This window comes from Nicotiana tabacum, chromosome 7, assembly GCF_000715075.1.
Source record: "Nicotiana tabacum cultivar K326 chromosome 7, ASM71507v2, whole genome shotgun sequence".
Classification (NCBI taxonomy): Eukaryota; Viridiplantae; Streptophyta; class Magnoliopsida; order Solanales; family Solanaceae; genus Nicotiana; species Nicotiana tabacum.
In genome coordinates, this window is record NC_134086.1 from 9,206,406 (window position 1) to 9,225,302 (window position 18,897).

At 37.9% G+C, this 18,897-nt stretch overlaps 1 protein-coding gene across 1 annotated transcript; it reads right to left on the bottom strand.

Annotated features, from left to right (window-relative positions):
* Positions 1-3,288: 3,288 nt before the first annotated feature.
* LOC107767649 (uncharacterized) lies at positions 3,289-14,953 on the bottom strand. Its single transcript, XM_075256927.1, has 16 exons — positions 14,787-14,953; positions 13,362-13,561; positions 12,852-12,928; positions 12,685-12,780; positions 12,457-12,583; positions 11,425-11,483; positions 11,283-11,348; positions 5,601-5,671; positions 5,414-5,510; positions 5,091-5,165; positions 4,879-4,977; positions 4,177-4,320; positions 4,065-4,094; positions 3,755-3,817; positions 3,530-3,607; positions 3,289-3,428 (listed from the first exon to the last, which is right to left on the bottom strand). Exons 1-16 carry the CDS (start codon positions 14,903-14,905, stop codon positions 3,345-3,347), a joined length of 1,485 nt encoding a protein of 494 aa, XP_075113028.1. The 5' UTR covers positions 14,906-14,953; the 3' UTR covers positions 3,289-3,344.
* Between the last annotated feature and the right edge of the window lie 3,944 nt (positions 14,954-18,897).

Below are 18,897 nucleotides of genomic sequence, written 5' to 3' on the forward strand. Positions count from 1 at the left end.
TACCGTTGTCGCCATTTTTGTTCTCTCCCAGTTCGCTGCGTGAGTTTCGCAGCTTTGAGTCTCTTGAGGAGCTCGTTGGTTAAAACTTGTCCGAAGCTCCGTTCGTTGTTGCTTGTTCCGTTTGAGTTGCCGGCGATGTTTCTGATCTGAGATCATTGAGCTTCTTGACGAGGTTCTTCGCTTCATGTCGAGTTCTCCGTTTTATTTTGGGACTGTCGTCTGACTTCATGTAAGTTGGTTTGGAGTTTTTGGCTAAATAAAGGCTCTTTTATCTTCTCTACTATGCTTCTTAGTTCATGGTATCTGCTGTAATTTTGCTTGTTTTATGAAAGTTAGATTAATATTCTTGTTAAGACTTGATTACAGTATGCCTAAATCATGAAATCTCTTGAGACTTTTTATGGGGTTGATGTATATTTTAGTGTTATGAATTTGGAATCAATGTGTAATGACAGGAAAGTATTGTTTCATTTATTAAAGTTGAGATTAAATTAATTGAAAAATGTGTTAAGGATAAAATGAATAACTTCTGCAAACAAAGATTGAAAAGCAAGATTTGGACTCAACGAAAAGGATTTGGGGCGTTGGGTGAATTCACAATTAAGAAGGATAGGTTATTATGATTATTGGGCCATCTGTTACTTGGTCCAAAGTAGTGGGTAAGGAATCCCAACGTGGAATCCATATGCTAAGGCCATTTTTTATTTATGTTCTCATACCGAAACGATTCTAACCTCGTAATTGCTTTAGGCGTGTTATTTTAAAAAGTTATCTTCCTAAGTTTGGGTGTGCATTTCATGTGACTCTACCATAATTTTGAATAATGATAGTAGAAGTGAACATGTTAAAACCCGGGGGTCCATTTCATATGACTCGGTTCTAATTTCCAACAAAGTTAAATAGAGCATGTCGTGAACCATGGGTACATTTCATGTGGTGTGGCTTGCGATATGTTTTAAATGACCTTGAATTAATTCTTTAAATAAGTAAAAGCAGTTTTCCAAAAATTAGAAAAAAAAAAGCACTTAGGTTTCAAAGATGTTTTAAATTCAGATAATTAAGCCGATTATAACAGTTGAGCGACCGTGCTAGAACCATGGAACTCGGGAATGCCTAACACCTTCTTCCGGGTTAACAGAATTCCTTACCCGGATTTCTGGTTCGCGGACTGTTAAACAGAGTCAAATTTTTCCTTGATTCGGGATTAAACCAGTGACTTGAGACACCATAAATCTCCCAAGTGGAGACTCTGAATTTTTTTAAAACAATAAATCCCGTTTCGATTGTCCTTTAATTGGAAAAACTCCCTTATACACCCTTTCCGGGGGTGTAGGTAAATAGGAGGTGTGACAGGTTGTACTCACGCTACATCATGCACTTCCTATGCAGATCCAGGTGTTTTCGGACATGGTGGGCATTGATATCGTGCACGGTTGATCTTTGGAGATTACGAGGTAGCTGCCCAGCATTCGCAGTCCTTGTTTCTCCTTCCTTATCTTCTTTTTTTCATTTGTATTTTGATTCATACTTTCGTAGACATTTCTTTTCTAGACTGGTGATGTATAGTTGCTCATGAGCTCAGTGACACGCCGATTCAGGAGTTATTTTCCGCATTTGTGTTTTGGGTTTTTCCCCCGTTTTATGAAAACTGTGGTTATTTAAAATTTCTTAATTATCTTTCTGTTAAATGATGGAAGTATTTTGGAAATGTCGGCTTGCCTAGTACCACGATAGGCGCTATCACGATAGGTTAGAATTTGGGTCGTGACAAAAATGAAAAATTTAAAGTTGAATTATTTTTAATTGTAAAAATGTATCATTCTTTTATAAATAGACTAATAAAAAAAGTGTATCATCAAAATTGAAACAACTCTGTCTATACGGACAGACCTTAAGTCAATGAAAAAGGCAATCAACATGTAAAGATAATATCAGTTGCATCTTCGACAAAAATGGCAATGATGGCAATAAAATCGTTTTCTTTGTAAAAGTATTTAAGAATCCTCCCTAACAAAATATATTACACTTTCTTTTTAGGCGAAATACATAAAGCGCCTATTTAAATTGTCCTCAACAATCAATTGAACACTTCAACTTAAGTCATTTCCAGCTAGACATTTTATTTATTCACAAAATAAGATCAACTAAACACCCGATCATGTCAGCCCCCATCGTGTAAAATGCACTCTCTCGTACGCGAGTTGCCTACCTAAAATTAGGTTGTTTTTTTTCTTTTTCTAAAATAATGTGGATCCCGCCTAATTTTCGCACCTCCTCTCTCAAAATCAAATCTGGGTTTCTTTGATGGAGGAATGAGGCGAGGAACAAACATATCTAATTACATTCACATGATGAATCCTTCCAATGGTAGCTACTTCATTCATGAAATCTTGTCCTCCACCCGCTTTAGGCTTGTTCAACATCTTCACTGCTACATCCCTGCCACTGCGAAGCTTTCCTTTATATACTTTGCCATAACCTCCCTCGCCTACTTTCTCTTCGAACCCTCTGGTAATTCTCTTTATGTTGGAGTAATTAAATTTGATTGGCATGAAATTGTTTTGTGTCTGCAGAAAGCTTTCAATCATACCATACATGGACAAATGCCTCCTTTTGAATTTGAATATCAGAAATACAATTATGGATTCTTCCATTGTTGCTGCTGTGTTGCAATTTCAGGTGAAGAAGAAAAGTTAGGTTGTGCTAGCGTGCGGGGAAGGGTTCAGATGGTTTTTTTGTTTTAATCAAAATGATACGTGTCACTTTTTAATTGGTTCATTAGGCAAGTGTAATGTGTTTACTTAATATACTTAATAGCTACTTGAAGTGTCAAAATGGTAAAAGGGCCAGTTGAGGTATTCAGTTGATCGTTGAGGGCAACTTAAAGGGCGCTACATATATTTCGCCTTCTTTTTATGATAACAATAGTGTCCGAACAGCTACACCTCAACTATTATACCATTGGAAACCTGCTACCTCTCGCCAACACAAGATAATGCCTAACAACAAATAGAAAGAAATCACCTGACCTTTTTTAATCTTAAGTTTTGGAACCCGATCCCCACTACATGTTCATTGATCTTGTGTAGGTTATGTTTATAAAACAAACCAACCATTCTATATCTCAACTAAATACATAGGAAGAGATGATTTGTTATCTTGATCACCAAACTCTTCACTTGCTCTGTCCCCTGGCCCAGGCAAGCAACAATAAAATTTACCATGCTCATATGATAAATAATGGGAGCCAATAACCACCCTACTAAAACACAAATCAAAATTGACAGATTAGCTAATATTTTCACTATATAACTCAAAACCAATATTTAGAAACTACATTCACATTATGATTTGGGCAACGGTCCTTTTTGCGCAACATATTTCCCATATCTCTTCAACACTGCATCTTCTGAAGAAACATCCCATAGCTGCAAATGATAAGCGAAGACAAATTCTAAGTCATTTACAGCCCAAAAACACAAAAACTAGAGCAGCAATAAACTTCCCTTTCAAAGAGAATACAACTTACCTGCAACTTCCCTTTAGAACCACCAATAGCAAGAAAAAAGGGGCAATCATCTGAGAAGGAAACAGAGAAGACAGCTCCCTGATAATAAAATAAAACAAAGTGGTCATCATGATAGTACATCAATCAAAATGTATAACCCTCTAAAAAAACCTTGTGTTTTTTAGAGGTTGAACAAAAAATGTATCAAACGAATATTCAACCACACAAAATTTGCAAATCACATACAGCTTTTGGATTCCTTGTGGCAATACAAGAAGGTTGATTGTTGCTCAAATCCCATAGTTTAACCTGCAGCAGATTAATTAAATTAATTAGTGGAATTAAGGTCACAGGTTCAAGCCGTGAAAACATCCTCTTGCAGAAATGCAGGTAAGGCTGCGTACAATAGACCCTTGTGGTTCGGCCTTCTTGGGACCACGTGCATAGCGGGAGCTTAATGTACCGGGATGCCCTTAATTTTAGTGGAATAGCTCTCATTCCCCGGAATAAATCAAAACTAGGTAATAAGTAGCAAACAGAGACAACAAGAAAGTACCATCTTGTCTGTGGAACCAGTTGCAAGAAGCTGCCCAAAATACAAAGGGAAAATGAGTAAGGAAAAACGAATTAAAGGGTAACGCAAAAATATAAAGAGAGGTTTCACATACATTTGGGACTAGAGGACTAAAAGACATCGATGACGCTGCCTTATCATGAGCATGGATAGTGAAAATTGGCTTCGTCGCGGAAGTCGGATCAGACCTAGCAAGACGGATATCAAAACTAGTAACTGTACCATTCTCCAAGCTGACCTGAAAGTTTTACGAAACTCTACTCTGGTTAGCAATTCCTAATGTCCAATAAACATCCAGATTAAAATCTCCAAGCAGATTTTAAAGCGGATTTAATCATCCTAACAAAAAAAACTTTTAGGTCTTATACAGTTATAGGGAACAGAAATTTAGTGATTTGGCCAAGGGGAAAAGATACATGGCAGATTGAATTTATCTAGTTTTTGTTTTCATTTTAGTCCATAGGAACTAGGAGACAGATAAATACTTCTATTTTTCTGCATTAAATAAAATTAAGCGTCAAAAAATTCAGCAAGCAAATAGATAAAACTAAAATGCACATAATTTCAATGCCATTCCACCCCCAATTCAATAGTATATTTACCCAACCAACAGACACAATCCCATCCTTAATTTAGTTACCATACTAATGGCCCCATGTTCAGAGAATTATTCACAATCTCCACACTAACGATTCTCATAACAGAATTAAAGGTACTATCTAATCACGTAGCATACTAAACAAACAATGCCTTGAAACATAGATTGGGTAAGTCACAACACAGTGCAAGCACTGACCACAAATGAATCCTCAGAATGTGGATCCCAAGCCAAGCCTTCAACATCAGCGGAAACTGGAAATTTAAATCCACTGTGAGATGGACACCGCACATCCTTCTGCAAGACATGTTGAAAGTTGAATTAGCATCTTAAACTTAGAAGCTAATCCACAGTCCTAGCTTTCCAAAACAAAAAGGGGCAAAAAGGAAGAAGGAGAAAAACTTTATCACCAAGCAAACTGTATGATCGAATGACCCGCTCAGAAGAACCGATGATTTAAATGGACTCCATGCAACTGCTTGAACCTGAAAAAGCGGAGCAAGATGATGAATTTGCTTCTTTCATAATTTTGTAAGCAAGCTGCTGATTAATGTTTTATAAATTATTCAATTTCGATCAGATAGAAAAGAATAGTAAATGCATATTGTTTACTTTAACATGCAGAAGAGGTCTCCTACATAACAAAAGACTATAAGCGTATCAGGGGGTTTTCGGTCCTTGATACAAAACAATATGATGTTTAAACAACATGCTACAAAATTTCGGATTCTACCTTGTCAGTATGGTCGTTCATAGTGACAGTACAGCTGCTGGTATTCACATCCCAAACCTTGACTGATTGATCAGCACTAGCACTTGCAAGTATATTCCTGCGCAGAATGTTGGACAAGACAACATATGAACTTTGACTATACCTCTCTAACACAAACATCATACACTGATCAATCAGAAATCCATACCTATATTCCTTGTTCCAAGCGAGACCAAGTACTGAATCGGAGTGGCTATCCTTTTTGTATTTGATGGTTTTCTACAAGAAAAAAGAAGTTATTTATTTTAAAATTAGGTAAATGGGGCATAAGAAGCAAGTATTGGGCTCACACGATTATCAAATCGTAAAGACCATCCACCATGCAAACTATCATTCCTTTTGGGTCATTACTTGTTTTAAAATAAAATTCTGTGTTCCGAGGCCTTAAAAACCTCTTTTAGCATCACCTCGATTTTCCAGAAGGATATTGTTGCATATGTGGCTCGGTGTTTGAATTGTCAGCAGGTTAAGTACGAGCATCAGAGGCATGGTGGTTTGTTCCAGAAGATTGAGATTCCTGAGTGAAAATGGGAGCGTATCACTATGCACTTTGTTGTTGGACTCCCACGGACTCAGAGGAAGTTCGATGCAGTGTGGGTTATTGTTGATAGGCTGACCAAGTCAACACATTTCATTCTTGTGGCAGTCTCCTATTCTTCCGAGAGGTTAGCTGAGATCTATATTCGGGAGATTGTTCGTCTACATGGTGTGCCCGAGTATATTATTTCGAACCGAGGTACGCAGTTTACCTCGTATTTCTAGAGAGCAGTTCAGCGAAAGTTGGGCACACGGGTTGAGTTGAGCACAGCATTTCATCCTCAGACGGACGGGCAATCCGACCGGACTATTCAGATTTTGGAGGATATGCTCCGAGCTTGTGTCATTGACTTTGGAGGCTCGTGGGATCAGTTTTTGCCTTTAGCAGAGTTTGCCTAAAACAACAGCTACCAGTCGAGTGTTCAGATGGCTCCTTATGAGGCTTTATATGGTAGGCGGCGGCGGTCTCCGGTTGAATGGTTTGAGCCGGGAGAGGCTCGGTTGTTGGGTACGGATCTGGTTCAGGAGGCCTTGGACAAGGTCAGGAACATTCAGGATAGGCTTCGTACAGCTCAGTCCGGGCAGAAGAGTTATGCCGGCCACAAGGTTCGTGATTTGGCATTCATGGTCGGTGAGTCGGTATTGCTTCGAGTGTCGCCTATGAAAGGCGTGATGAGATTTGGGAAGAAGGGCAAGCTTAGCCCTAGGTTCATTGGCCCGTTTGAGATTCTTGATCGAGTGGGAGAGGTGACTTGTAGACTTGCGTTGCCGCCGAGCTTATCAGCCGTTCATCCAGTGTTTCATGTGTCCATGCTTCGGAAGTATCACGGCGATCCACCCCACGTGTTAGATTTCAGCATTGTCCAGTTGGACAAGGACTTGTCTTATGAGGAGGAGCCGGTAGCTATTCCAGACTGGCAGGTTCGTCGGTTGAGATCGAAGAGTTTTTCTTCTGTTCGTGTTCAGTGGAGAGGTCAGCCCGCCGAGGCATCGACCTGGAAGTCCGAGTCCGATATGCGGAGCCGTTATCCCCATCTTTTCCCCGACTCAGGTACTTCCTCCTTCTGTCCGTTCGAGGACGAACGGTTGTTTTAAAATAAAATTCTGCGTTCTGAGGCCTTAAAAACTTCTTTTAGCATCACCTCGATTTGCGGGCGCAACCCGAACGTGTAGCCGGAAAGCTATTATGTGAAAATCTGTGAAAAAAATGATAAATTTTGACTACAAAATGAATTAATTTCGGTCAATGTTTTGGGTAAGCGGACCTGAACCCGTGATTTGACGGTCCCGGAGGGTCCATAGGAAAATATGGGACTTGGGCGTATGCCCGGAATCGAATTCCGAGGTCCCAAGTCCGAGAAATGAATTTTTAAAGGAAATTGTTTTCTGAAAAAAAATATAAAGGTTTTTGAAAGCGAAATGTTATGTGAAACCTGTGGTATCGGGCCCGTATTATGGTTCCGGAGCCCGGTACAGGTTCGATGTGATTTATATGTGTTGTCGGTAAAGTTTGGTAAGAAACGGAATCCATTTGACGTGATTCGGACCTTAAATGCAAAATTTGATGTTTAAAGAACTTTTGAGAAATTTCATTGATATTGAGGTTTAATTCGATGTTCATGAGGTTATTTTGGTGTTTTGAGAAATTTCCATTTGACGTGTGTATGTTTGGTTTGGAGCTCCGAGGGCTCGGGTGAGTTTTGGATAGGCTGCATGGTGTATTTTGGACTTTAAAAAATTGCAGATTTCTCAGCTGGTGTATCAGGTCTGCAGGCTTCGCAAATGCGAAACCTAGCTCGCAAATGCGACAAACCATCGCAAATGCGAAAGAAGTGGACTGGCAGCCTGAGTCGCAAATGCAACTTCATCCTCGCAAATGCGATTTCGCATTTGCGAACAGCCTCTCGCAAATGCAATGATGGCTGGGAGGCTGATATATAGCAAATGCGACATATGTTTCGCAAATGCGAAAGTCCAAGTTTCCTGAAAGGTTCGCAGATGCGAGCTCTGTTTCGCAATTCCCAACTTAGCAGAGGTCGGGATTCGCAATTGTGAACCCCTGTTCGCAATTCTCATATCTGCGACCTGCAACTTTTATACTTAGCCGAAAATTAACCATTTTTTCATATCCTCTCAAAACATAAACACTTAAGGGCGATTTTTCAAAGGCTTCTTCTTCTCCAAATCAATTGTAAGTCATTTTTAACTAGTTTCCTTCAATCATTAACACCTTTTAACATGATTTCAACTCAAAATCAATTATTTTCAGGGGCTGTTTTGGGTGTTTCGGGTAGAACCTAGGTTTTTCAAAAATTGGGGATTTGGACCTCGATTTGAGGTCCGATTTCAAAACAAATTATATATTTGACTACATGGGGGAATGGGTAATCGGGTTTTGGTTCGAACCTCGGGTTTTGACCATGTGGGCCCGAGGGCGATTTTTGACTTTTTGGGCAAAACTTTGTAAAATTCATTTTCATGCATTCGAATTGATTCATTTAGCATTTATTGATGTAACCAAGTAACTTGTGGCTAAATTCGAGCGAATTGGTGGTGGAATCAAGGGGTAAAGCTATAATTGAAACGTGAATTGTGTTCGTGACATCGAGGTAAGTGTTTGGTCTAACCTTAGCTTGAGGGATTAGGAGTTGTGTCTTATTTGCTACGCGTTGATTGTGGAGTACGACGCATAGGCATGGTGACGAGTATCTATATGTCGGTGTCAAGCATGTCCGTGGGTCTTGTATTATAATTGTTATGATTCTGTTATGGTTTATTGTGCCTCACATGTTATTATCATCATTGTTCCCTTGTCGGGACGTTTGTTTGATATTATTGTTTCCTTGCCGGGATGTTGTTGAAATATTAATGTTCCCCTGCTGGGAAGTTGTTATATTGTTCTTATCCTCTTGCCGGGATTCTTTGTGATTGTTGTTGATATGAAATGGGAGCGGGTGACAAGCCTGTCACAAGATAAATGAAATGGGAGCGGGTGGCACGCCTGCCACGAGACACTTGAAATGGAAGCGGGTGGCACGCCTGCCACGAGATATTTGAAATGGGAGCGGGTGGCACGCCTGCCACAAGATATATGAAATGAGAGCGGGTGGCACGCCTGCCACAAGATATATGAAATAGGAGTGGGTGGCACGCCTGCCACAAGACACTTGAAATGGGAGCGGGTGGCACGCCTGCCACAAGATATTTGAAATGGGAGCGGGTGGCACGTCTGCCACAAGATACTTGAAATGGGAGCGGGTGGCAGGACGCCTGCCACGAGATACTTGAAATGGGAGCGGGTGGCGCGCCTGCCACAAGATATGTGAAATGGGATCGGGTTGCACGCCTGCAACGAGATAAATGAATTGGGATCGGGTTGCACGCCTGCAACAAGATGTGAAATGAAAGTGAATTCTGCCTTCGTTTTTCCTTACCCTTGTCAGTAGTTGGATTTTGGTTCCTTTATAATTCTCTTGATATTTTGTTGTTACCTGTTATTCCCCGAAGCATGTTTTCCCCTCCCCCATCTTTACTTGTTTATTTCTGCTTCACTTTCCGTTGTATATTATATAACTGCACAGGTTTATTTGGTAGTTTGGTTCTAGCCTCGTCACTACTTCGTCGAGGTTAGGCTAGGCATTTACCAGCACATGGGGTCGGTTGTGCTGATACTACACTCTGCACCATGTGCAGATCCCGGAGCAGCTCTTGGACCGTAGTTTGGAAACTACCTTCAGTCCACGCGGAGATCCAAGGTAGGCCTGCAGGCGTTCGCAGTCCCCGACGTCTCCTCTATCTTTTATTTCCTGTTTCATCTTTCTGCTTCAGAAACAAGGTGTCTTTTATTTTCAGACCTTGTATTTAGCAGTCTTAGACCGTCTGTGGTACACTGGTACTGTGACACCAGGTTTTGGGTGATTAAGACTTAAGCAGTGTAATAGACAGATTTCAGATATTTTATTGTTTTCTTCCGCCTAATTTAAATTTTCGTTGTTTTTACGTTATCGCTTTACGTTTGTAAAAAAGAAATAAATGGATAATGAAGTAATTAGTTTAAAGGATTGGCTTGCCTAGCTCATATTAGTAGGCGTCATCACGACTTCCGAGGGTGGGAAATTCGGGCCGTGATATTTTCTTTCATTTTCTAAAGATGAGGTTTGAACACTGGTATATGGTATGTGTTAAATAACTCTCACAAAATTGACCAGATTTGCTGCCATGACAGAAAAACAACAAAATGGTTATTTAAAGGTAGTTTCTCTTTTTTCTTTTGATGGATAAAGAGGTAGTTTCTCTTCAAACCATATCAATTGGTCAATTTAATTTTTAATATAGAAACTAATAATGCCAATAATCGACTCCTCGGCACATATACGCTTGCCCTGCATCGCATGCATAGTGTAGAGTAGAGGCACAGAGAGTGAGTTAACCAAGAACATGTCAGTTGAACTGAAGTCCAGCCCTTCAAGACATCCAATAATAGAAATCGACAACTAATACACTGCAGTTCCAACTAGCTGCTTGAATACTCAGACAAGCCTCTTATACATTAGAGCCTAACAATATCAAGAACATCACCACCTCAAGTTGCTCACATGGCCATCAATTAGAGCCTCTTAGACTACTAATATGGATAGTTCCTACCTCATAATATCGAAAATACAGTACTATTGAGAAGATCGGGCATGCGCAACAATCCATGCATTAATGAGTTACACTGTAGCATGGAGACACCAATCGTTGAATTATACGCAGTCGACTCTTAACAGTTTAGTAGGGTATCCCGCAATAAAAAAAGGGTCCACATTGGTGTTGAGGTATACGCGGCCCTTGTTTCCTTTGGACAGGAGAGAAGGAAATTTATTAACAGCAGTAGTGTAGCCACATGGAGTGAAGGGTGTTCAGTGGAACACCCTTCATCAGGAAATTATACGAGTATATTGAAAATTATACTATATATATAAGTCAAAAATACTATTTATAAATATATATTAAACGTTGAACACCCTTTGTAAAATTCCTAGCTCCGCCACTGATTAGCAGCATCATAAATAAGTGGAAGATGACAGCCCTGCATGCATGAAGTAAGAAGGAAATTGGGACTACTAGAGATAGCCTAACAATGACCATCAGTGATGGCCAAGTGTTGAAAATAACCTACTACTTTATTCAACAGAGAAGCCAGGAAACTAGTCCACATTTTTTCTACCTTTAACACATAAAACTAATTTCAGCTGAACAAGCTGACTTCGCATACAATACCATTCCAATTGAAAATAGGATTAAAAATTACCTTCTTCCCCTTTTTCTTTATGTCAGCAATTCCACCTAATACAGCAGCTGGTTGCACCTCATCCAACTACAAAGAATGAAGATAGTGCGATACGATCAGTAGTGAGTCAGGAGTTCATCAAGATCAGTGTGCAGTCACTTACTATGTCTAGGTCCCAAATTTCAATTGCTAGTTCCATTGAGCCCACAGCTATGAAGTTCCCTATCAACATATAACTCATTTATTAACATGGGCAAAGGAAGTACAACATCAATTATACAAAGATCTACTTTTACAAATCTAAGATCAAACTCCATCAAATAGATTCATTGTGCCTAATTTATGCGGTAAAATGGGTAAAAGAAAAGAATAAATACTGAGGAGAAAGAGTGAAACAATGGAAGAGCATATAGCCCGATCGCAAATTAATGTTTGCGGAAGGTTCTGAAAGGTTTGCCTTCTAAACAAGTGTGTACTGCTGGTGGCTTCCATTCTACCAAACGCTACAGGTCAACTCCGATTAACTTATCTTATTGAGCCGTTTTGGATTTTGGAGTTTTCGCCCCAACCTAGGTTAGGGGGTCGTTAGACCGTAGCTTGCTGCTGAAAAACGTTGCTAGGCTAGCGCGGCTCGCTTCGCTCTTCAAGCTCCGCCCCCTTACTCAACCTCAACATCTATAAAAAAGCCCTTTCTCCTTTTCTAAATAAGGTAAGCTTTGAAGCCGTAGCAGGGTGAGAGAAATGCAACTTAAATAGAATTTATCATAGCATTTTATTAAAATGTCATCTTATATGGCAAATGAATCTCTTAGCTTAATACTAATTTTAAAAAAGCAGTACTCCTATATCATAGTGAGCAGCATAATTTCTTTAGCTTCTGAAATTATTGAAATTTACCAAGGTAAAGAAGCACAGGAAAGTGCCGATGCCAAGGGCTTTAGTGCAAAGGCAACTAAAGAGTGGGCTTTTAGTGAAGAAAAAGTGCTACTGAACATTTGCCAAAGAAATGATGTCAATGATTAAGCATGTCCAAACAATTATTATCTGGACAAAAGAAATGAAAAATATATATAACGAAGTGAAATATAAGAAGTAAAAATGATGTCAAAGAATTGCTTCTGAAAGTTTATAAATGTTCAACAACCACTAAGAGAAAATACTTCAGCAGCAAGCTCAACTTCAAGCAGAACCTTACCTTTCCCCTCGCCACTTTTAATAGGGCAATCGAGCCATGCTGTGCAGAGAGGAAACGCAGGAATAATAATCTCATGATGAACATACATGTTTACAGTACCATCTGATAAAACTTCCAAAATCCAGATCTGCTGGCACGGATGAATGTAACAAAATTAAAGGTGGCCAAATGAAATTAACAGGGGCATACAGATGAAGTATAATTAAGTCTGAAGTAAGTTTTACTTGCCTCGAGATGACTGACATCATCATCATTGCTTGCACAAACTATAATAGAATCGTCAGGTTTTATTGTCATGTCCTCATCCTCCTCGGAGTCATTATCCTGCAGTAAGTGAAATGGTAAATACTTCAAAGGAGACAACGTGAGGGAAACAAAATGGTAATTTCTGCAACCTTATCCTTGAGATATGGGTCCATGTCATTACTTGGGTAGTACAAGTCTTTGAGTCCCGAACCGAAAAGCTCAATGTCTGACAATGCCAAACACATGCAAAGAGAGATGCAAACTAAATCAAAATTCATTTAAAATTTGACAGTTAAGAATAAAAGTAGGAACAGCTTTCCAAGTAAAAATTGATATGTCATAGCGGAAAATAAGCTAGTCCCTGAGTGCCAGTAGAGTCGGATTTAGGATTTAAGTTCCCTCGGTTCAATCTTTAAGTTTTTTAGCATTGAACCCATTTTATTATTAAAATTATAGGTTCAGACCTGTAATTTGTTGCAATATTGAGAAATTTTTATACATAAATTTATGATATGCGTCGAAAGTATTGGGTCCAGATGAACACGGTGCTCGAGTGCACATCAGTCTTTGGCACGACAGTACGTTAGATATTATAATGAAGGAAGAAAAACAGTATTTAACCCAAATGAACATATCAGCTAACAGAGCTATTGAGTTACCAGCCTCCTCATCATCGTACTTTTCCATGTTCAATTCCTTTAAACCATTTGCTATGTCGTCGGTTCCTAGAGAGACATCTTTTGTAGCTTTTCCAAGTGCATTAGCAGCTGCTAATGCAACAGCAACTTCATCATCATCATTTTCCTTGAATTCATCAACATTCATATCTTCTTGAGCTTCCTCATTATCACTATCTTCACTGCAAGGAAAATAAAGCAACAGACTTCAAGAGTAAGGCAAAGCAAAGATTTCACAGAAGGAAGTATCAAGTTAAGTTCCAATATAATACAAACAATATAATAACTACGCCTTAGTCCCAAACAAATGAACCATTACTTCTTTCTTTAACCTCAACTCATATAATAAAATAGTAATAATAGGAGTATTAAAAGTTGTCTAAAAAATTTAAAGCTTTTTCTTCATTTGTGCAATATCTTTAGCTAAGTTTGCATTGATTCCAACGAATTGATATTCTTTCAAGACAACTTCTTTCATTGTGATTTTAGGTCTACCTCATTCCTTTTTAACACCTTCACTGGCCATAGTTTCAACCCACGGACCAGTTCATCTATAGGGTGACACAAGACATGATAATAGTATCAAGAACAACAACAACAACAACAATAACCCAGTATAATTCCATTAGTGGGGTCTGGGAAGGGTAGTGTGTAGCAGACCATACCCCTATCTTTTTTTTTTTTTGATAAGGTAAAAGTTTTATTAATAAGGTACCAAGATGGTACAAAAAGTTACAGAGGACACCCCAAAACAGTCATATCCTATAAGATTCCAAGTAAATCCAGAAACTCTAAAAACTTTTGATGTTCTGTTGATACACTGCTTTTACACCAATAAAACAAGTTGTGAATACATTTGTTTCTAATTCTAAAAATGTGCTCCCTATGTCCTTCAAAACAAGCCTGGTTCCTTTCCAGCCATAAAGTCCAGAAGATGCATAATGGGATGGTTCTCCATATTTGCTTCAGTCTTCTAGGTACTCTTTGACTATACCACTCTTCCAACAAGCTCCTAACAGTTGGTGGCATCACCCAAGAAATTCCGCATATGTTCAAGAATAAATCCCAACATTGTCTAGCAATTCTACAATGAAGCATAAATATGATTCACTGATTCTTGATCTCAGACCATACACCTATCTTGGGGTAGGGGTAGAGAGGCTGTTTCTCATAGACCCTCGGCATCCCCTCCAAGAACTTGCTAACTTGCTCTTGGGAGACTCGAACTCAGAACCTCTTGATTGATCTTGATTGATCTTGATTGACCAGAGCAACCCACTCTTGTCGATAATGGTATCAAGTTCAGTTCAAATTTCCAAAAAAACTAGGTCTTAAATCGGTCAATATCATTTACTTTGAGGCACAGCCAAAGAAAAAACTTGAAGAAAAAATAAATAATAATAATACCTTTTATCAAGGAGACCACTCTTCAAAAGCTCCTCAATTTCTTCTTTAGAAGGGGGCTCAGCCGCAGCTGGAACTGCCTTTGCGACCCCTTTGGGAACCCACGAAATAGCTGCTATCATTTTTAAACAGCAAGCGAAAAATGAAAAATCTTCACTGGAGGCTGAAATTCGGCGGTTAATGGAGTTGGAGGTGCAAGAAACTTTATATGTTTATAGCGAGGGTATTTTCGAAATAAAGAGAAGTTTTTAAGGGTATATTTGATAAAATAATTATTATAATCTCACCGCTATGATTCGGGTCGGGTCGTAATAAATTTTGGGCCTGTATCGTTTGGGCCTGCTTATATTAGAATCTTTATATAAATAACCAGATTTGCATAAATAACCAGCTGGATTCACTGTTTATTTTTTTTTCAAAAATAGGCTGCAAAGTGAACTATAAGTATTAGGTATTAAACTCTTTTATTTTTTTTTCTGTCTATTTAATAGTAGGTCGCTCTTTGTATCGGCGACTTATCACTTCAATTAAAAAAAAATCAAGCCTCATCGCGGACAAGTCCTCGACTGCAGCCATCTTCACTCCTTTAGCCATTTTTACGGGTGATTTAGGTTACAACGGCCTATTTTTCAACCAAAATCAACGTAGATAAAAAATCAAGGTCTTTGATAATTTGCACTTCATAATAAACTATTATAAAATTTGCAAATCGTGGTAATTCATCAATGAAAATTTTTATTATTTAGATTATTTAATTCTATAGTATTTCACTTATGTATATAAACGTTGTACACTGTTCTAAGGAATGGAGAATGCAATAAGTTCTTCTTCTCTCATCTTTGGGTGCCTTTTGAGTTTTTATAACGGGAGAAATTCAAAAATAACCAGATTTATAAGTGGTCGTTCAAAAATAGCTCAGTTTCAAAAGTAATCGAAATTTAGTCATTTTTCATGTAAAGATAAATCTGAACGAAAACACTGTTCAAAATCCGGAAAAATACTCCAACATAATATACTGGAGTTTGGAGTTCCAGTATAATATACCGGTCCAGCATAATATACTGGAGTTTGGAGCACCGGTGCTCCAGTCTCCAGTATATTATACTGGAGCCAGTAAAGTATACCGGTCCAGCATAATATAATGGAAGTTCATACACAGGTACACCGAACTCCAGTATATTATGCTGGATCGGTCTCTGTTGTAGCAAAATAGTGGCTATTTTTTATTGACTTGATAAACATTAACTATTTTTGAATGACCCATCCAAAAACTGGCTAGACCGTGCTATTTTTACTTTTATAACTGAGGCAGAAAGATATCACCTCGAATTTGAGCATTCTATTCTCGTGAATACAATGCTCGAAATCTTTGACGGATTTATGACTACATAAATGAAATCATTTTCAATGAGTTTGTTAACCTTAGTTTTATTTATGGAGACCAATTACTTATGGCATTTAAATGTCTATCGACTTGCTTAACAAAGTGAGCACCATATAGAATAATAAAATCAAATCGAAGTAGCCGGGGAACACAAAATATTTATTGTGCACTTAAATAAAATAGATTATTTTCCCATAAATGCTAAAGGCAAACAACAAAAGATCAAAATGGGGTACGAGTTGTTTCTCCAATTACATTAATAACCACTCTGTAGATAAACTGAAATACATAACAAGATTATCACCCTTTGAAATTCCATCATCGTGAACATCTCTTGAAGCAAAAGCCTATTCACGATTCATGGCATAATCATTAGCAAATTCAACATTATTGATCGTTGATTCAAACTTCCTCTCTTGAAGGTCATTTAAGGCGGTAAAAAATGAAAATGACCCCAATACGTTATCGTACATGTTGAGAAATAATATAATAAGTAATTAAAAGTATATTATAATGCTTTTGATATTTTAGTTTTTATGTATATTGTTGGTTTGAGATTAATTTTAATGGAGAATCATGGTAAGTTAGGATTTATATAACCGACCTTAACTTATTTGGGACTGAAACGTAGTAGTTATTGTAACTAAAAATCAATTCTCTCTAACAACTTAAGTTTTTAATTGAGATGATACACACATGGTATACAAGAGGTTATTGGTTTAAACGCATTTGGAAAATTTGTAAAAACAAGGATGTGATTTGTAAAACGCATTAGGTACTGTGATTTGTAAAAAACATTACTTGAATGTGATTTGTAAAGCGCATTACATTGAATGTGAATTGTATGAAACGCGATTGTAAAACGCATTTCTAGAACGTGATTTGTAAACGCATCTCAAATGCACATTTCCAGAATTCATGAGTTTTGTCGAGTTAAATTGGTGACAAAAATGGAGAAGGCATCAGCAATGGAGGAAATCGGATATGGGAGAAAGAAAAAGGGGGAAAAAGAGAAGAAAAGAAAAAAGAAGAAAGAAAAGAGAAAGGTAAAGAAAAAAATACTAATAAAAAGGAAATAGTGTTTGCAATACACTTTAATACAATTAACGAAAGAGCTAATTAGTTTGGGTGGATTTCGTTTCGAAAAGTGCATATATGGACCAATTGTGACTGTAAAGTCATATATAGGGCAACTATGTGACGATAAAGGTATTATTAAGCTAAAGTATAAGGGTATTATTGAGCTAAAGTATTAACGAAGGACAAATGTGCTCAATTTTGTATAGTACAAGGGCATATTTTGACCTTTTCCGTATATTAATTAAAGTGAATTTACTATATTAGAAATTTATCTACCACTTTTCTTGAAGTTTCTAAAAAATAACATTGTATATCTATATTTACTATTTGTATATAAATCATGCTAAAAGAAGGATTCCTTAAATTTAGGGATTAAATTGTAACCCCCCAAATTCACCATATATATCAGCTTAATTATCCCCTACAATCACGATTTTTTTCAATCAAAAAGTCATAAAATGAGTACTACTTATTAAAAGTGCAGCCGATAGTTTTATATCAAAAAATCATAGTATCTCACAATTGCCCAACCTGTTTATTGCTTCAACTTTCTAAAAGTCTAAGTCCTCTAATATAACGACCCGACTGGTCGTTTTGAGCAATTTCGTCTGGTTCGGCAGTTTGCGGTCACGAGCAGCTTCATATTATGTGTATCGACTTACGTGCGCAGTTCGGACGTGAAACCGAAAAGCTTTTATGTGAAAATATGAAAAATATATTAATTTCTAGACTTAAATTTAGGTTTTAGTTGTTTGATCAATATTTTTGGTAAACGGACCCGGGTCTGTATTTCGACGATCTCGGGAGGTCCGCGGTAAAATATGGGACTTGGACGTATGCCCGAAATTGAATTCCGAGGTCCCTAGCCTTAGAAAATAATTCTTGAAGAAAATTGTTGTGCTGATTTTTTTTAAAGGAAATAAATAAATGAATTAATGTTTGAAATCATTGGTAGCGGGCCTGTATTTTGGTTCCGAAGCCTGATACAATTTTGTTATGATATTTAAGTCATATATGTGAAAATTGGTGAGGATCAGAATTGATTTGACGTTATTTGGACGTCCGGTTGAAAAGTTAGAAAATCATGAGTTTTGAGGTTAAATTCATAGTTTTTGATGTTATTTTGATGATTTGATCACACGAGCAAGTTCGTATGATATTTTTAGACTTGCGTGCATGTTTGGTTTGGAGCCTCGAAGGTTTGGGTGAGTTTCGGATAGGTTTATGCTATGTTGCACTTGTTTTTGGATGCTTCATCGTCGTTTTTTCAAGCAAAAATGATATCACATTGACTAAATGAAATCCAAATTCAGTTTTTATTGAGCCATTAGATCCATATCGAAATTACGGAGCCATAAAAAAAATCATCGAATTTAGACATTGTATGAGGAAGTATGCTCATTTTCGTATTAGGAAAAATTGTTGGTTTCTGGTGTGGTCGCAAATGCAAACTTTTTCATCGCAATTGCGATGCCCAGTTCGCAAATGCAAACTTTTTGTCGCAAATGCGACTTCTGCCAGCCCTGCCTTATTTGCAAATTGTAATTGCGAACCCTGAGTCGCAAATGCAACATCTGGGGCCTGTTAAATGAGGTTTTTTACGAGATTTTCACTCATTTTTCAATTTTCTCAAACCCTAAACCTCCATAG